The sequence below is a fragment of the Rana temporaria genome, chromosome 2, assembly GCF_905171775.1.
Source record: "Rana temporaria chromosome 2, aRanTem1.1, whole genome shotgun sequence".
NCBI lineage: Eukaryota > Metazoa > Chordata > Amphibia > Anura > Ranidae > Rana > Rana temporaria.
Window position 1 is genome coordinate 235,427,205 of NC_053490.1, and position 20,339 is coordinate 235,447,543.

General features: G+C 40.4%; 1 protein-coding gene across 4 annotated transcripts in view; it reads right to left on the reverse strand.

Annotated features, from left to right (window-relative positions):
* CBLB (Cbl proto-oncogene B) overlaps positions 1 to 20,339 on the reverse strand; it is a 241,730-nt gene that overhangs the window by 81,631 nt on the left and 139,760 nt on the right. For all 4 annotated transcript variants that reach the window (XM_040336632.1, XM_040336633.1, XM_040336631.1 and 1 more), the window contains one exon: positions 1,615 to 1,818. In XM_040336632.1, the coding sequence (XP_040192566.1) occupies positions 1,615 to 1,818 (204 nt within the window). The remainder of the gene's footprint in view (positions 1 to 1,614; positions 1,819 to 20,339) is intronic.

Below are 20,339 nucleotides of genomic sequence, written 5' to 3' on the forward strand. Positions count from 1 at the left end.
GCTTTCCAAATGTAAAAATATTTACATCTGGGAAACTGGATGTGATGAAAATCCAATTTCCTATACCATAGAGATCAACAGAGACCTTCTGGTCCTCCAGGAGCTCTGTGGTAAGCTGGTTGAACACTCAAGTCTCCTTGTAGGATGGAAGAGCTACAGGATTGAGGATCTGGAATTACCCCCTCCTGCTGCTTTTAAAAGCATTTCAACAGCTAACTAGTAAGTGGACATTCAAGTATTTTTAGCTGAATGCATGCCCTTTTATAATTAATAAAATAGTATTATATCGTGTAGGTTTTTTTTTTATTGGTGAAATTTAATTCAATATTTGTTTTTTAAAATTTAATTATACCAAACAAAACTAGGTGGGAAGGATATTGCAGGAATCTCTTTGGCACTTATTGTGCAGCCCTTTCACAAAATAGGTGGCGTTTCCCTTACCTGTGTGCTCACTCAAGCCAGCAGAAAAAAAATATTCTTTAGACTGGCGGCAAGTATTAAATAGCTTGGTTTATTTCATGTATGCTATTTTCTGATTTGTCCTTAAAGAGGACCTGCAGTCTGATCACATAATTTGTAATAAAAACATATTTGCCATTCTGCAGCTTCCCTCCAACCACTTTGCATATTATTTTATATATAACGTAATTCTGTACTTGCCAAATATACTGCAGAAATCTCCCTCCACAAAGTCCGGCTGTATCCATTTTAACTGTGGGCAGCTGAATCTGCTGCCTGTTCACTTCCTGGATATACACAGAGGCACATCTCCAGCTCTGCAGCTCTCATTGGCCTTCTTATGACTCAACCCCCCATCCCTTCCTGATAAACTCTCACCAGCGTGAGAGAGAGCGAGAAAGAGAGAGCTGTGCATGATGTCATAAGCCTAGGCTTTCTTCCAGACAAGAAACAGGAAGTGGGCTGTACAAGGTATTTACTGGCAGAAAAAAAAAATGAATTCAAGGTGAATGCTTGAACCCTGGACAGGTTAGTGTCCTTTTATTTGTAGCTGCCGACTTTAAATTGTGAAACGGGTCCCTCCAGCAGCACCCTGTTACCACCGACATGGGATCCATCTTCACCCATTCTTCCTTCTGGGTTTGCCAGCTCCGGCCACCTGAATGGCCGAGATGTGATGACGACACTCCTGCACATGTCATGGCTGCAGCACAGCTCCATCAATGGACGGCATGCCGTTCATTGAGAACGCAGTGCGCATGCACCGGTGATGTCACAGGCTGCTTCACATGTAAAAATCTCCCAAACGGTGGACATTTAGGAGATATTTACAGTACCTATAGGTGAGCTTTATAGGCTTACCTGTAGATACAAAGCAAAAAAAGGGAGCTTACTCTCACTTCAAGCTTATCAGAATATAATGAACCAAATCATTTCATGCCCCATTAGCAATTATAAATTAGAAATTGGTTAACCAGAGGAAAGAAATCTAAACACAAATTTACAGCAGATATGGTCCTTGCAAAAATGTATCCCAACTTATGGCAACATTGTTACTATACGAAGGAATGAGATGTTGTGACCCAAACATTTAGAGGAGCAATCTCGGGCATACATTTTAAGATGTATAAATAAATCAAAAATACATTTCTTTACCTTCCTCATAGAAGCCAGTCTGTTCATTATCATCAAGCATTCTTCCCTCTCATCGTCCTCATCAAAATCCAATATTGAAGTACCTAAACAGTCCATATTGTTGCAGATCCTGTTCTCATTACTTGGGTCAAAAGGGTCAACTATAATTGGTTCAGTCCCCTTGATTTCACAACGACAGAAAGGACAGCCTTGACCATCAGATTCCTATTAAGAAGTGAATCAAAAATAGGATGAAATAACCAAAGTTGTGTTCTGATTCATTCTGTATTAAATGAAAACTGAAAAAGACTGTTTTTTTCATAAAATGGATGCTAGTATCTAAACATGGATGCGCGAGTACATGCAATAGATATGGTTTCCCTAAAATTGCTTTGTGAACTTAAACAAATCCAATACAAAAGATATTTTTCTGTTAATCGGTTGGTTACACCAGTTTTAATGAACATTGATCACAATCAAACAAGGTGGTAACAGTCATCCACCCACAAACGCAAATACCTGAAAACTGAGCATCAAGAAAAAATAAAATAAATAGATCAGAGCCCAGACACTACAATGCGGTGCACTTTAACCACTTAACCCCCGGACCATATTGCTGGTCAAAGACCAGAGCACTTTTTGCGGCACTGCGTCGCTTTAACCGATGATTGCGCGGTCGTGCAACGTGGCTCCCAAACAAAATTGGCGTCCTTTTTTCCCCACAAATAGAGCTTTCTTTTGGTAGTATTTGATCACCTCTGCGGTTTTTAGTTTTTGCGCTATAAACAAAAATAAAGCGACAATTTTGAAAAAAAAATATTTTTTTTACTTTTTTCTATAATAAATATCCCCCAAAAATATATAAAAAATAATATGTTTTTCCTCAGTTTAGGCCGATACGTATTCTACATATTTTTCGTAAAAAAATCGCAATAAGCGTTTGGTTTGCGCAAAAGTTATAGCGTTTACAAAATAGGGGGTATTTTTTATGGCATTTCTATTTATTTTTTACTAGAAATGGCGGCGATCAGCGATTTTTTTTCGGTACTGCGACATTTTGGCAGACACTTTTGGGACCATTGGCATTTTTATAGCGATCAGTGCTATAAAAATGCACTGGATTACTATAAAAATGCCACTGGCAGTGAAGGGGTTAACACTAGGGGGCGGGGAAGGGGTTAAGTATGTTCCCTGGGTGTGTTCTAACTGTAGGGGGGGTGGACTGACTGATCTTCTGTTCATACATTGTATGAACAGAAGATCAGCATTTCTATCCCTGACAGGACCGGGAACTGTGTGTTTACACACACAGCTCCCGGTCCTCGCTCTGTAACAAGCGATCGCGTGTGCCCGGCGGCGATTGCGCCCGCCGGGCACGCGCACGGGAGTCAGAGGTGATCATGCGCCCCTAGTGGCCTGCGCGAGAGCCGACGTATAGGCAAGCAGTTAACGCATGCATTTTTATGCATTGCGCTAGGTTAGGCATCCTATTCATTTTGTAAGGCCCCATTCACACTTGTGCTTAGGGCTATAGTGTGAATTCAAAAAGCAAGAATTGGAAGATTCAAGTGGCCAGAATGACAGGTGTTTGTTTTGGATGTAATTGGATATCCATGGATTACTGTTAATATAGGAAAGGTGGCCCCTAACCACAGTTTATCGTTTAATCTGTGCACAGCCACGGGCAGGTGCAGCCACCGTCAGCCTATCATTGATTTGTATAGGCCAAGAAGCTTTTTTTGAAACTGTAAAAATTAGAGAAGGGACTGGCCAGAGAGCAACCACTTTCATGCGGCTGTCAAGCTTGAACGCGTATTAAATATTATGCAGAAGTTTGCAAGGGTGTATCTTGCACAAGAAGAATAGCAACCCCCCCTCTTTAAACACTAGGGATGAGCTGAGGTGTGTTCGGACCTTATTCCTAGTGAATTTGTATCAACTACCTTTGCACTGCCCTTCGCTTCGATTTAATAATAAATGCACTTAGCCACTACCTCAGCCTACATTTCAGCTGGTATGCAGGGTGCACTTTAAAGGGGTTGTAAAGGTTTGTGTTTTTTCATCTTGATGCATCCGACTATCACATGGGAGCGTGCCCACAAGGTAACCCCCTCGGAGAGAACTTCCCAGAGGGGGCTAGCTCTTGCAGGGAGGAGCCGCGAGAGCCTTCATGGGACCCCAGAAGAGGACATTTGGGGCCACTCTGTGCAAAACGAACTGCACAGTGGAGATAAGTATGACATGTTTTTGTTTTTTTTTAAACTGAACCTTTACTAAAATTTTAAATGTGAAACAAAGGTTTATTTTGCGTTTCTTAAATGAGTGACATTTTTCACATTTGTCTGCATATCTTCTTTGAAATGTATACAGTAAAACCTTGGCTTGAGTGTAACTTGATCTGAGAGCATTTTGCAAGACTAGCACCATTTGAAAAAAAAATAAACTTTGACTTGATATACAAGCAGCATCATTTCACAACCGAGTATAAGAGAGAAGAAAGGCGCCTCTAAGTGTAGCAATATGGTTACATTTAATGAAGGCACAACATTTAGCAACTAACATGGTTGATGATTAAAAGGAGGCACAGCCAAGTATGCAGGCATCCAGGGTAAAGCTGTCCACATAGACCGTCGTCCTCACCACCATCAACATCATCCCTTTAATGCTACAAGCCTCGCTTTCAGATCTCTCTACTGCAGGGTAGTCTTCCCTCTCACGATTGCAAACCGACAGCGGCGGGAGCCGGTGGTGTGGGGGATGGTCTATGAGGACAGCTTTACCCCAGATGCCTCCATACTTAGATGTGCCTCTTTTAATCATCAACCATGTGAGTTGCTAAATGTTGTACCTTCAAATAAATGTAACCATATTGCTACACTTGGAGGCGCCCCTTTTCTCTTTTATACTCGGTAGCTCCTGCTGGATTTTTCTTCTAATCCCTTTGTGGAGGCTTCCATTTGTGGATGGACATTTTATGGTTACACAACCTATTACATTTTTATATGGACTATAAATTGAAAGACTTCTAAATAAATGGTTGTGGAACAAATCATTTGAGTTTCCATCATTTCTTATGGGAAAATTTGCTTTGATATAAGAGTGCTTTGGCTTAAAAGCATGTTTCTGGAATGAATTATGCTCGCAATCCAAGGTTTTACTGTAATGCCAACTATCGTGCAGTAAGTTACCAAGTTGTACTAGTTATTTTAACTGTTAAAATTATCTCATTAAAATGTTATCGATATGTTCAATTCTCATGAATACTGCACAGGCGGGCAATGTTTTTCCACATTAAATTGTTTTTTTCTATATGAAATTGTCATTTAGCCACAACAGATCTTTATTTCTTATGAAATTGCACTTCTTTCTTAAAAGACAATATTTCATCTCCATCGCAAATGGCTTTTTTTTCTACTGAACAAATCAATGGATACCTCATTCAACCACATAATTATTGGTCAGAAGCTAGCAACGTTTTAAGGGGCTAAAATCCCCCTCAATTAGTAATCATTTTTGTGAATTTAACAGACACAAAAAATACTGCAAAAATCAACATGTGTTTAATGTACCTGATCAGTGCATGAAAACCTCTAAATAAACTTAAAGGGGTTGTAAATAAAATAAATAAATAAATATGCTGGAATTACTGTTTACAGGGTAGAGAGATATAATAGTTAACAGATTCCTTTTAAAATGATTAAAAATAGATAAAAATCAATCATATAATGTACCTTTAGTTTCTAGTTTAGTTTTTGCATGTTGTTTCCTGCCTCTCTGCTGTACAGAGCCAATACAGGGCAGTAATGGTTTGGAAAACGAAACTGATTGGTGCTGAGGGGTTTTAGACACACAGTAATCACACCTCCTCGATTAGTGACCACAGAGAGAGAAAGCTCCCAGTACTGTGGTTATCAAGAAACAACCAGGAAGTGTGGAGATCAGAGAAGAATTACAGCGACTTGAGAGCAAAAACGAACAATGAGGACATGAAAACAGCACTGCATTAAGGTAAAGGAAGCTATTAAGATAAAAAAAATTCCTTTACAAACCCTTTAAATCATTATTTTTGACCTTAACAAAATAACACCATACAATAATGAGAATGCTAAATAAGCTATGATTTAGTGAACTGGTTTGCATGGCTTTTGTTCATCTTTCATTATACTGTACAGTGCAAGCGCTCTATTTTCTACATGGTATATAAATAGCTCAATTATGCATAATATATCTTGCCTACTTTACAAATGGAGATTGTAAAGAAAAACAAAATCCCAGCTTACTACTTCCATGACTTTGTCATTGCATGATTAAACACAGCAGCAGCCTAATGATCATCCTGGTCACAAGATCTCAGTCTGACATCAATTAAGTATCAGCTTAGGCTCCACACTATCACATGCTCCCTAGCTAAATTGAGAGTTGAAAGACAGTAAATCGGATAAACTTGAATATCCCTACATGTTTAGAATTTGCCATTGATTTTGGGATGCGCAGCTTCCACTTTTTATGGTGGTCTCTACTAGCTATGGTCTGTTCAGCAGAGCAGCTGTTCAACAGACACCATATGGAAAAGCTCTTGTGAAATCTATGACTAAAGGCCTAATAAAAAAAAATAACCTCATTACTCATTTAACTGCCACCTAAAAAGATGAAGGGTAAAAAAATTGAAAAAAGAGATCTTACACATTCAACCAAAGAGGTAGAGAGGAGTAGGACACAGTTTATAGTCACAGAAGCACCATACAATTGGAGACATTCAAAAATGATGCATGCAGCACACATCTTGAGAAAAAAGCATGTGGCAACCAGTCAGCACTAGTCAATACATAATGTCAGCAAACATCTTATATTTTGCTCTATATTGACAGAGTAGACGCTTATGTTAAATAAAAAAATAAAGGTGCAATATAGCCTGGTTTTTGGCCCATTTAACGCCGGGTGGGTCGGCCTGCCCTATTTCCTATTTTTAAATCAAATCTTTCTCACTCCCAAGTGTAGTGATGGAAAGTCTGTACTGTGTTAGAGATATTTAAAGGAGAATTATAGGATTGGTGAAAAAATAAACATTTATACTCACCTATTTAGATGTCCCCTCCTGCTTCTATACCAAGAACTGAATGATCAAAGGTCACTGATCATCCAATTCTGTCTTCAGTGGGCAAAGAGCTGGTGACTGCCAGTCTCACTAGCGCTACCAGCACTCACTAGAGCACTGGGGCTGTGGAAGGGACGGAAGTGCTGAGAGGCCGAGCTAGCTGCAGGTCAGGCATCTGGGCAGATCCCAACATTATTGTCCAGATTCCTGCAAATCCTGGACCGACTCTGTGAAGTCTGCTGATAGGGGCCTAAAGCCAGAAGTCAATGAATCTGGGTCACATGAGTACAGAACTAAGTTTCACAGGAGAAATACATACCCCTGTTAAAATGTCGGGTGTCTGATGAGAATGATAAATCATTTCAGAACTTTTTTTCACCTTTAAACTGTACAACTCAGTTGAACAAACTGAAATCTTTCAGGTGGAGGAAAGAAAAAGAAATAATAATAATATTAACAATATGGTTGCATAAAGTGTGCACACCCTAAAACTAATACTTTGTTGAAGCACCATTTTGATTTTACTACAGCACTCAGTCTTTTTGGGTATGTGTCTACCAGCATGGCACATCTTTACTTGGCAATATTTGCCCATTCTTTGCAAAAACATTCCAAATCTGTCAGATTGTGTGGGCTTCTCCTGTGCACAGCTCTCTTCAGATCACCCCACAGATTTTCAATCTGATTCAGGTCTGGGCTCTGGCTGGGCCAATCCAAAACTTTAATCTTCTTCTGGTGAAGCCAGTTCTTTGTTGATTTAGATGTATGCTTTGGGTCGTTATGCTGAAAGATGAAGTTCCTCTTTATGTTCAGCTTTCTAGCAGAAAGCTGAAGGTTTTTTGCCAATACTGACTGGTATTTGGAACTGTTCATAATTCCCTCTATCTTGACTAAGGCCCCTGTTTCACTGTGGGTATGGTGTGCTTTTGGTGATGTGTAGTGTTTTTACGCCAAACATATCTTTTTGAATTCTGGCCAAAAAGTTGAACCTTGGTTTCATCAGACAAGAACACATTTTCCCACATGCTTTTGGGAGACTTCAGATGTGTTTGTTATGCAAAATTTAGCCAGGTTTTGATGTTTTTCTTTGTAGAAAAAGGCTTCCGTCTTGCCACCCTACCCCATAGCCCAGACATATGAAGAATACAAGACATTGTTGTCACATGTACCACACAGCCAGTACTTGCTAGATATTCCTGCAGCTCCTTTAATGTTGCTGTAGGCCTCCTGGCAGCCTGCCTGACCAGTCTTCACGTCTTTTTAATTTTGATGGGACGTCCAGTTCTTGGTAATATTACTGTTGTGCCATATTTTCTCCACTTGATAACCGTCTTCACTGTGTTCCATGGTATATCCAAGGCCTTGGAAATTCTTTTGTACCCTTTTCCTGACCGATACCTTTTAAAAATGAAATCCCACTGATGCTTTGGAAGCCCTCTGTGGACTATGACTTTTGCTGTAGGATGTAACTAAGAAAATGTCAGGAAAGACCTACTAGAAAGAAAGACCAACTACAGCAGACCTTTTATTTGGGGTCAATCAGAGGCACTTTAAATGATGGCAGGTGTGTACTGACTCCTATTTAATATGAGTTTGAATGTGATTGCTTAATTCTGAACACAGCTACATCCCCAGTTATAAGAGGGTGTGCATACTTATGCAAACACATTATTTTAGTTTAGTTAACCACTTCACCCCCGGACCATTTTGCGGGTCAATGACCGGGCCACTTTTTGCGATTCGGCACTGTGTCGCTTTAACTGACAAGTCGTGCGACGTGGCTCCCAAACAAAATTGGCGTCCTTTTTTTTCAACAAAAGCTTTCTTTTGGTGGCATTTGATCGCCTCTGCGGTTTTTATTTTTTGCGATATAAACAAAAATAGATCGACAATTTTGAAAAAAAAAATATATTTTTTTACTTTTTGCTGTAATAAATATCACCCAAAAATATATAAAAAAATATGTTTTTCCTCAGTTTAGGCCGATACGTATTCTACATATTTTTCGTAAAAAAAAATTGCAATAAGCGTTTATTGATTGGTTTGTGCAAAAGTTATAGCGTTTATAAAATAGGGGATAGTTTTATGGCATTTTTATTATTTTATTTTTTTTACTAGTAATGGCGGCGATCTGCGATTTTTATTGGTACTGCGACCTTATGGTGGACACTTCGGACACTTGACACATTTTTGGGACCATTGGCATTTTTATAGCGATCAGTGCTATAAAAATGCATTGATTACTGTAAAAATTTCACTGGCAGTGAAGGGGTTAACACTAGGGGGGGAGGAAGGGGTTAATTATGTTCCATAGGTGCGTTCTAACTGAAGGGGGGGTTGGGACTGACCAGGGGAAATGACAGATCGCTGTTCATACATTGTATGAACATGCGATCAGTCATTTCTCCCCCTGAAAGGACCGGGAGCTGTGTGTTTACAGGTGGAAAAAGTTCTGAAATGATTTTCAGCCGCCGTTACTAGTAAAAAATAATAATAATAATAATAATAATTCCCTAAATCTATCCCCTATTTTGTAGACGCAATAACTCTTGCACAAACCAATATACGCTTATTAAGATTTTTTTTACCAAAAATACGTAGAAGACTACATATCGGCCTAAACTGAGGGAAAAAAATGTTTTATTTTATTTTTTTAAATTGGGATATTGATTATAGCAAAAAGTGGCTAAAGTGATTTAAAGGCAGAATGTTTTTTATAGTAAGGCATTCAAGATTTAAAAAAAAAAAAAAAAAAAAAAAAAACTTGATCAGTTGATCAGCTGCACCCCTTAGCCCCTCAAATACTTACCCGAGCCCCATCTAGAACCAGCGATGTTGCAGGAGTGTCTCCGCTGCCCGGAACCCTCTTCTCATTGGTCAAGACCGTAGCATGGCACCATTTGCTCCCGTTGCTGTCAAAGTCAGTAAGCCAATGAAGAGAGAAAGGGGGCGGTGCCAGGTTGCGGCTCCATGTCTGAATGTACACAGGGAGCTGCGGCTCGGCTCAGGTGCCCCATAGCAAGCTGCTTGCTGTGGGAACACTTGACAGGAGGAAGAGGCCAGCAGCACAGAAGAGGGACCCGGGAAGTGGAGGATCCAGGCTGCTCTGTGCACATCCACAACACAGAGCAGGTAAAGTATAACATGTTTGTCAGTACTTGTCTGCCTCTTTTTTCCCTCCTCTCCCCCCCCCCCCCATAATTTTTTTTTGTTTTTCTACTAAGGGATGAGTAATTCCACCACTTCTGCTCCACTGTGCCCAGACACTTGTTGCCATTTACGGCATCGGATGCCAGATGTTTTTGCACTGTTGCCCTTCTTTTGATTAACCCCCCAAAAAGTGTGCTTTTTCTGGGTTTACATGCTCTTTTACCTCTTTCAATCCCCTGCATGGAATTTATATGCTGAGCTTGTACTTGGTTTTGTTTTTATTCTCAATAAAAACTATTGTACCAGAAACATAATATTAGCCATTATATACCCTGTCAGGATGACTGTTAACTCACCTTTAAGTGATAGGTCCACTTTAAATGCATTAACTTAAAGTCAACTTGCTCCCAGCCTATGGACATGTTCCTAACCAGCAGTTTTTCCACACCTAACATAATTCTCCCTGCACCCTGGGGAGTCACATGCCACATAGAGCCTGCCATACAAGTGAATGGTTGTGCGTGGCAGTACTCTTATGAACAATAATGCTACATTGCTGCGTGAGCAGCTGATATGTTTTCCAAATGCAAACATTCTCCAAATCTTATGTTCTGAAAAGTAAAGTGTTAAGAGCTAGGATTTACCTTGTCTGGATTTTCAGGAGCCAGGACATTTTGAAGTCATCAAATTGTCTTACATGCCAACTGTTTAACAAACCATTAGAGTGGGCAAATAGTAATCATTGCATTCGTTACACGTAAAGAGTAACATTGATTTCTGTCAGCTGCTGTTCACAATTGAGGAGCTCATAAGAACTATGTTTGGCAATGTAAGATATACCGTAAGTAAATGTGGACAGAAATTATTATACTATATAATACTTTTACAGCCCTGATATTATCTATTCAGTGGATTTCCAGACATTAAAAGGTGTTTGAAAATCACATTTAAAGTACTGAACATCTTAATATTTCAAAAATAACGTGAAAAACACCAATGCAGACAGCAGAAAGAGAGCTGGGTATGTGCTAAAAAAATATATTACCACTTAGGTCAAACAACCTAGTCAAGGAATGAGTCTGATCAGAAGAAATAAAATGTTATGCATTCTCTATCAATTCATCCGCATCCTCCCCTTGAAAGCGGCTGAGGTAGACAAATATAATGGCATTAGTAGGTTTGCACAAATGCTTTGTCTGGTGATCACAAGTATAAGTGCATATAAACATGCAAACTTGTGTGCACATTTATGTATACATTTTGGTACATGCTTACAAAGGTGGCCACGAGCATTTTAAAAAGTAAAAGATTGCCAACAATGATTTTTGGCTTGGAGCAGGCATGCATAGCAACGCAGGGCACAGATCTATGGTGGCTAACTAATAAAAAGTTAAACATCAGTAAGATATTTCACCATATTGGCTTTATCAGGTTACGAGTTGTGTAGGTATAACATATTGCTGATGTTTCTGAAATATTCATTGACATTCAGCCTTTAGTATTGTTTTAACTCTGTATCCTGTCTGGATGTATTGTACCGACTCCAGATCTGATTGTTCCAGAAAACATAAGGCTAAAGGAGGGACAAATGATTTCAAAGATAAGCATGGTATTATTTCATAAAACTCATTATAATAAGGACTCATCATATACGACCATTAGTAGACATGAGGCAGTATGAGTAAACAATGACAATGTCATGACGGGAATGGAGGTAAAAATCTTCCAATGGGGACTCTATTCACAACCAGGAATTCCCTCACTTTGGTGGGATTTCCACTACCTGTTTTGGTTTTGAGAGAGGAAGGAATGGGAATTTTCCCCAATAGGACACAAATGGCAGAAAGTTTAACAGGCCAGCCTCCACAGTACTCTCTTTAGCTAACCTGTAGCTCTTTGAAAATCCTTGCTCATAAATTGAATGTGCAATTGTAAAATAAGCATATTATATATACCAGTGATTCTCAACCTTTTTGAGTCAAGGCACCCTTTAAAAATGTATACAAATCTCAAGGCACCCCATTCTAAAATGTAAAAACTAATCTAAAAGTTTTATTGCAGCAACATCCACACATGTAGGACACCCAACGTTAGAGGCGATTTATTCTTCTAAGGCAAATTCACTTTTGCAAACTGGTAACCACTAGTATTCCAATGTTTCTCTTCTCCTTCAGTTTTTCTCCATCACTCAGCTAATGAGACCCCAACACTGATGGAGAGGGGCAGGAGAGTAGGATACAAGGATGCAGGCGCCCAACATCCTCCATATCAACCGGTGATGCCATTGGTCGTCAGCTAGAAGGTTTTAAGGGTGCACAGTGAAAACCTGTGGCTTTGTGCAACTAAAAGGCAGGCTTCATCCACACGCCATCTTGTATACAATTTGTTGGCATTTTTTAGGCATTTTTCTAAGGCCCCCCTGAAGAAACCTCAAGGCACCCTGGCTGAAAAAGGCTGATATATACACACTGGCGATCAAAAGCTTTAAGACAAGCCCATTTTTCTATTTTTTTTTTTGATCACATGTATTTTTTTTTTTTAAGAAATTTATTGGGTTTCATATGCAATTACAAACATGACATAAAATACATTTTACAGAGCATGTTTTACAAGGCATATTGCATACATTATTCCCGAGGAATCAGAACAGGCAAAACAGAGTAAAACAGGGTATCATGAATCACAAAAGGTGTTATTATCTAAAATCCTAACCCCTTCAAGGGGACCCACTAGGTAGAAGTGTAAACTATGCTGGTCAGTAGACATAAAACATGGGGGAGTAGGGACTGGCGATTCAACAGTGTATATGTTAAAGCACTGGACCCGAGAGTGTCAGCCCCACACCTGCCCACCCCAAAAAGGAACACACTGCGGACGGAGGGGGGCCATGAAGAACTAAACAATGAGGAGCAGTTTACAAGGTCCTACATCAAGCTAGTCCTAACAAATCGTGGTGCATCAAGCTAGACAAAAAAGGTAGTGTAATTGTATGTCACGAGAATAGACGCACAAAAATATGGCCACCTGGGGAACTAACCGGTGGGGGGAGGGTTGGACAGGTCTGACACTTATCCTGTCAGAGAGTGTCCACACGTAGGTAGATAGGGAACCGTGAAGGGCGACAGGGGGGGAGAAAGGGGAGGTGAAGGAAGAAACAGATATGGTGACTAGGCTAAATGGATCATTGGCTGTCGAGTCCGTCAGCGCTGTGGAGAAGAGAGGCGTGGGGGAGACACCGGGTTCAGGGTTTCCCTATAGTGTGTCCAGCAAGCCCTAGTGTGCCTGAATTTGTCATGCATGTCTTTGGCTTGGTGGATAATCCTCTCCATCTCCTCAATTCTGTCGACTCTGGATCTCCAATCATCTATGGTGGGGGGGGGGGGGGAGAGCGTCTCTCCAACAAATAGGTATGCATTGGGTGGCAGCGTTGATAAGATGCAACGTCAGGGATTTGTGATACTTCAATTTGGGCAGGGAAGTGTGGTGGTGGATATATTGTGCCGGCGTGAAGTCAGGCGAAAAAGTGGTAATTTGTGAGATAAGCCTATGCACCTCTCTCCAGAATGGTTGGATAATTGGGTAAGTCCACCATATATGAAGCAGAGTACCCGTATCCGAGTTACATCGCCAGCACGTAGAGGGAACAGTGGGAAAAATGTTGTGCATCTTATCCGGGGGCCTATACCAGCGAGAGTATATTTTAAATCTCTTCTCCTGGGCTGAAGCATTAATGGAGCCTTTGTGGACATGTGTCCACACCGACTCCCAGTCATCGTCGGATAGGACAACAGACAGGTCAGCGTCCCACAGTCGATGGATGTCATTGTTGGGTTTCGCTGTCGAAATAACTAGGGAATATAGAGAAGAGATCAAGTGTTTCTGCAGGTCAGTTTGTGAGCAAAGGCGTTCAAACGGTGTAAGGTCCCTATGCCAGGATGACAGCGAAGGTGCGGAGTTAAAAAAGTGTCGGATCTAGAAGAACTTAAAGGGAATGATGAAGTCTGGAAATTTGGAAGACATGTCCGAGTGAGAGAGGAGTGTGCCATTATTGAAAAAGAGACATGCTCGTCATTTTTCTAGTTTAGGTCATCAGTGACTTTAAAATTAAAGCACAAATAAAATGTGAAGATAAAAATGAATACTAATTTTAAAAAGCTTTTATCTAAATGTTTGACTTGAAGTAGCCAACTTCTGCAGAAATAAAAGCCAAACACACTCATATTAACTCTCACAACCTTGTCTTCAGGTTCTGCTGTAACTTAGGATTTGTCAGATCTGGCCAGTTTCCACCACTTTCCAAGTACTCTGTGATGGTGTAAGAAACTATACTTGCCGATACCTTAAGCTTTTAAATAAAATAATGCCACAACAGCAACACATTCTGTTCCAATACTATTCTTATAGAAAGGGTTTGTTAGAAATCAGCAAAATTTGGGACACCGGTGGGGATTGTTTGCATGCCCTTTTAAAGCTTAAAGTGACCATGTCACTATAGGGTAAATTTTACCCAATAGGTCACCTGTAAAAGAAGTGTTAATATATGTACCATTCTGGTCAGCTGTCACTTCTCTGCTCCCCAGCCATTGCAAGTATTCTACAATTCTAGGTGTGGACCTGCTGGCCACGGTTGCATTCCACAGGCTTGTACATTATTTCACACATCACATTATCTGACAGTTGATTACTGTATATTCATGCTTGGTGACAGGGTCACTTAATTTACTTTCACTGCTCCAGACAGGTTAGAAGTTGTTACCCAGTTACTTGTTACTCAAATAAGGTATTTTGAAAGTTCGATTTTTTTTTTTTTGGTTAATAACTCAATTTTTTTTTAACCTCTGCCAGTTTACTACCTGCCTTTGTATCAGATACCGTATATACTTGAGTATAAGCCTACTTTTTCAACACTTTTTATATGCTGAAAAAGCCCCCCTCAGCTTATACTAGAGTAAGGGTCTCCCGCTGTGTCAGTCTTAACTGTTCATCTGCAGTCCACTGTAACAAAGCCCCACCTCCTCCTCATCCGTGATAGAAGGAACACTGAACGATGATAATGCTGGGAAACTGAATCAGTGTTTCGTCTATCACGGATGAGGAGAAGATGGGGCTTTGTTACAGTGGACGGCCGCTAATTGCAGCATGACACAGCGGTTGATCAAAAGGTACATGAGGCTGCAGATGGGCACAGTGAGTCTGCAGATGGGCACAGTTGACCCTCTTTTCCACTTACAGTAGCTGCTGCATTTCCCACCCTAGGCTTATACTCGAGTCAATGCGTTTTCCCAGTTTTTTGTGGTGAAATTAGGTGCCCCCGGCTTATATTTATGTCAGCTTATACTCAAGTATATACGGTAATCACTTGAACTGTATACAAATTTAAATTTCACTACTTTCATTTACGGTATGACTCGGGGCACAGTTCCGTGCAGGTAGCTCTGCCTTTGGTACTGCCCTCGTATTAGGAAAATGTATGGCTCCACCCCCACTAAGATGCACAGCTTAAGGTACAAAGAGAATAGGCAGGTAAAAATACTTTATTGTAGGAGACATAGTATGTGTCTCTACTGTACTAAAAAGCCTGCCCATTTGCACTTTTCTTCTTTTACTACAGATCCACTTTAAGACCCATTTAAAAACGAGCCCCCTAGTGTGATAGTGTACTGCTTTAATTGAAATGATGATCTCATTACAGGCATATGCACTGAATTTATACTCCAAGGCAAAGAACTTGTAAACTGCACTGAAGAACTAAGCACGATTACATTTGACCTCAATAGCCTCCGACCTCCTGTAAGTTTTCTAACTTGAACTGTGCTGTGATTTGCTGCTAATTAGACCCTTGAGACTATGGACTGCTTTGCTTATACAGGTTTCATGCTCAGACATTTGTAGAACTTTTTTTAATTACCAATGTTTATTCTATTGGATGCAACTATTGCATTGTGACGCACCTAGGCAAGAGTGCAGCTATATATAGAATATAGTGTGCAATTCAAAATCAAAATGAAAACCTTGTTTGAAAAATTCTATATAAGGCCCCTTTCACATAGGCATCATCCGTTCAGTCATGTTTTTTTTTTTAAAGAAAAATAGATTCCGTTTACCACAGTTTTTACATTAATTTAGATCTGCCTTCCGGCATCCTTAAAAACCATGACTCAACAGAATGTAAACAAGAGAGCAGACATGAAAAAAATGATGTGCAGGTCCCCCCCTCCCTCCCCAATTCATACCAGACTTGAAGGGCCCGGTATGGTTTGGGGCGACCTCACTCCCAAAAAACAAACAAAAAATGGTGTAAGGCCCTTTAGGATTGGGGGGGGGGGGCGTCACGAAAAAAAAATGTTTGAGGTCCAACATTCCAAACCAAACCCTAACTCTGGGAAAGGGGAAGAGGGGCACACGTGTGGTCCTCCCTATCTGAATCATACCAGGTCATATGCCTTCAACATTGGGGTTTTTTGATGAGGACAAGGGCCTCTTCCCCACAACCACAGCAAGGTGGTTGTGGGGGTGTGGAGGGGTGACTTATCAGAATCTGAATGCCCCCTTCAATAACCCACCCCTACTAGTTCACCAAGAAAAGTCAAGTAATATAGAAACATACAACACTGTTTTTGATTTATGTGGATACCAAGATCGTCTCCTCCTAATATTTCTACATCTTGGACCTAGTTCTCTCCTTGTTTCGAGGATTATGATGCCCCCCTTTTTTTCCCTCTCCCTGTCTCCTTCCCCTTATCCTTCACAATACCGAGAACTTCTCTTGCGAGGTTCAGCTGTGAGACTTATGGTTATTCTATTGTTGGTGAAAGATGACATTGCCTGTAAATCCAGAATAAGAGAATCCATCTCTTTAGTTCGGTTATTCACTACACGTCAGATTCTTTAAAGTGCTAATGACTTCTGTTTCTGTTTTGGTATCACTAATTCTTTAGTTCCAATATTCTTGTTTTTAGAACTTGCTTGTCTATGCCACTGTCATGAAAATTCCTGCATTGTAAACAAATACAAATTTATAACGTAAAGCAATTTAAAGAAAGGGTATGCTGGGTTTTTAATCCCCCCCCCCCCCCCAGTCACAGTTGGCTCTCAAATGGGGTGGCTGGGGGTTTGGTGTAACACCCTTTACGTTATGCCCAACACTAGATAGCATTATTATTGTTCTGTTATGATTGTTACTTGACTGTGGCATAAGATTTAATCCGCCCGATTTTCTTTAAAATGTCAAAATGTATTCTCTATGATAAACATAAAAAAAAATATATTGAAACCCAATAATATATTTGTGATTTTTAACTTGATTTGTTTTATAAATTTTTTATTTTGGAATAAAATTGTTGTATGTGTCTATGGAGTACCTGAGAAAGTCCAAGTATGTTTTTTCCGCAAATAGATTTCATTTGATTTCTTTATTTGGTGAAAGCCCAAGGCCTAAATGTTGGGAGTTTCAACCAATTTGCACAACACCCACCTGCTAAAAGACTGATTGAAACTCAAACAATAGCAAAAATCTGTTTTAATTAGCAATTTTTTTTGTTTTATAATAAACAATTTGTACTTTGTATCTATAGTTTAGATAACCAGTTGTCTTAAAACTACTCTTGTTCTAACTTCTTTTAACTTTCAAAAATTGTGAAAGATTACATTTATTGGAAGACAATTCCGGCAAAAGAAAGTCTAAAGTTTAAAAAAATGATACATATCACTATAGCATTAGTTGCTTCAAACTTATTGTCAGATCAACGGACCTAAAAGGTGAAACGTGAAAGTTGCTCATAAAAAGGAAAGCTGCTGCGAGAGCTGAAAAAGATTAAAAGGTGTGCCTTGACGTGGAATCAAATAGCAGCCAAAATATGTTTAAGGCTGGGTTCACACTACTTTCATCCTACTTTGCTCTGCTACATTGGTCCTACATTTATCCTACATTGGTCCTACATCCATCCTACTTTCATGAACAGGATACTACTTTGGTCCGACTTCAATGATATTCAATGGGCCTGAAGTAGGATCAATGTAGGACCAAAAGTAGTACAGGGAGCATTTTCAAAGTCGGACCGACTTGTGTAGAAACTTGTGTAGGACGCTACAAGACACTCTCATAGGGAAACATTGAACACAGAGCAAAGTAGGATGAAAGTAGTGTAGTAGTGTGAACCCAGCCTAAGGCTTTCTCCTACCTACAACAAACCAATGGTAGCAGATTCTTCCTATCTAGGAACAGTCACCTGCCTGAAAATCACAAGCTGCTTTTTCTTAAAAGTCCATGTGAACAACCCATGCAGATGAAGGGCTTATTTACAATACACTGTGCTTTTTTTTAAAAAAAATACATTGTAATGCGATTGGCACTATGCCTCTGCTGGCACCCCCAAAGCCTGCCCAGTAAACTTCCATATTGTTTTTCTTTGCTTCTACCCAACAGTCTATGGGACCCAGCAGAGCTTGTACACGCGTTTCTCTTATTCGAATGAGGTTAATGCAAAGTGTGGGCTTAATTTCCTTATCCCAGCAACACTGAGCGGCTTGAAGAGGACACACTGTGCATGCACCATGGAAGGAGACCATAAACTAGGGTTGTCCCGATACCACTTTTTTAGGACTGAGTACAAGTACCGATACTTTTTTTCAAGTAGTCGCCAATACCGAATACCGATACTTTTTTTAAATGTGTCCCCAAATGCAGCCATGTCCCCCCACATATGCAGCCATGTCCCCCCACATATGCAGCCATGTCCCCCCCAGCCATGTCCCTCACATATGCAGCCATGTCCCTCACATATGCAGCCATGTCCCTCTAGCCATGTCCCTCACATATGCAGCCATGTCCCTCTAGCCATGTCCCTCACATATGCAGCCATGTCCCTCTAGCCATGTCCCTCACATATGCAGCCATGTCCCGAGTCCAGCCATGTCCCGAGTCCAGCCATGTCCCCCATACCTTTGCCGCCGCCGCATGGAGAAGATCACAGCATTCATTTGAATAGCTGTGATGTTCCCGCACAGCGTTTAACCCATGCGGCGGTGCGGTGCGATGAGGCGGCTTTCGATGCGGCAGCGGCGGGGGGGAAGTATTCTATTTAGGTATCGGGGGTATTTGCACGAGTACGAGTACTCCCGCAAATACTCGGTATCGGTCCCGATACCGATACTGGTATTGGTATCTGGACAACCCTACCATAAACTATGTATTTAATGCAAAAAGGTATCTCTTGTTTTTAAAAATTATACGGTTGATGAATTTTGTGACAATTTCAGAAATAATTCATGGAAAATTTGCTTTTTTTTTTTTGAAGAAAAAAAGGTGCATTACAGATTCCTGTGTTACTACAAATGACCTCCTGTGTTTAGCAATGCACACATGTTCATCAACAAATTATGTAAATATTTACATTGGTTACATTTTTGAATTTACAAATAAAGTGACTCGGTGCATACCAGCATTCAGCCGACATGTAAACCTAGAGTATATTTAGTTTAAACACAGGCTCATTTGAGGTTTTGGTACATCTAGGCAGGAAGTAGATTGGCAGACATCTCACTGAGAATGACAGGTAGATAAATACACTATATAAAAAAAAGTATTGGGATGCCAACCTTTACACGCACATGAACTTTAATGGCATCCCAGTCTCAGTATGTAGGGTTCAATATTGAGTTGGCCCACCCTTTGCAGCTATAACAGCTTCAACTCTTCTGGGAAGGCTGTCCACGAGGTTTAGGAGTGTCTATATGGGAATGTCTTCCCAAAGCACATTGTGACGTCAGGCGCGGATGTGGATGAGAAGACCTAGCTCACAGTCTCCGCTCTAATCCATCCCCTAGGTGTTCTAGAGGGTTGAGGTCAGAACTTTGTGCAGGTCAGTCAAGTTCCTCCACCCCAAACTCGCTCATCCATGTCTTTATGGACCTTGCTTTGTGCACCAGTCCAAAAAATTTGGTGGAGGGGGGGGGGGGGGGAATATGGTGTGGGGTTATTTTTCCAGGGGTTGGGTTATTTTTCCAATGAAGGGAACTCTTAAGGCATCAGCATTCCAAGACATTTTGGACAATTTCATGTTCCAACTTTGTGGGAACAGTTTCCAATTCCAACATGACTGCCCACCAGTGCACAAAGCAAGGTACATAAAGACTAGGGATGAGCCAAACACCCCCTAGTTCGGTTCGCAGCAGAACATGCAAAAAATTTTTTTTGAACATGTGAACACCGTTAAAGTCTATAGGATACGAACATGAAAAATCAAAAGTGCTCATTTTAAAAAGTTAATATGCAAGTTATTGTCATAAAAAGTGTTTGGGGACCTGGGTCCTGCCCCAGGGGACATGTTTGACCCAAACATAAAGCTCATCCCTAAAAAAAGACATGGATGAGCGAGTTTGGGGTGGAGGAACTTGAATTGACTCAGTATTGAACCCTACAGACCAAGACTGGGATGCCATTTAAGTCTGTGTAAAGGCGGGAGTCCCAATACTTTTGGTCATATAGTGCACCTAGAAGCCT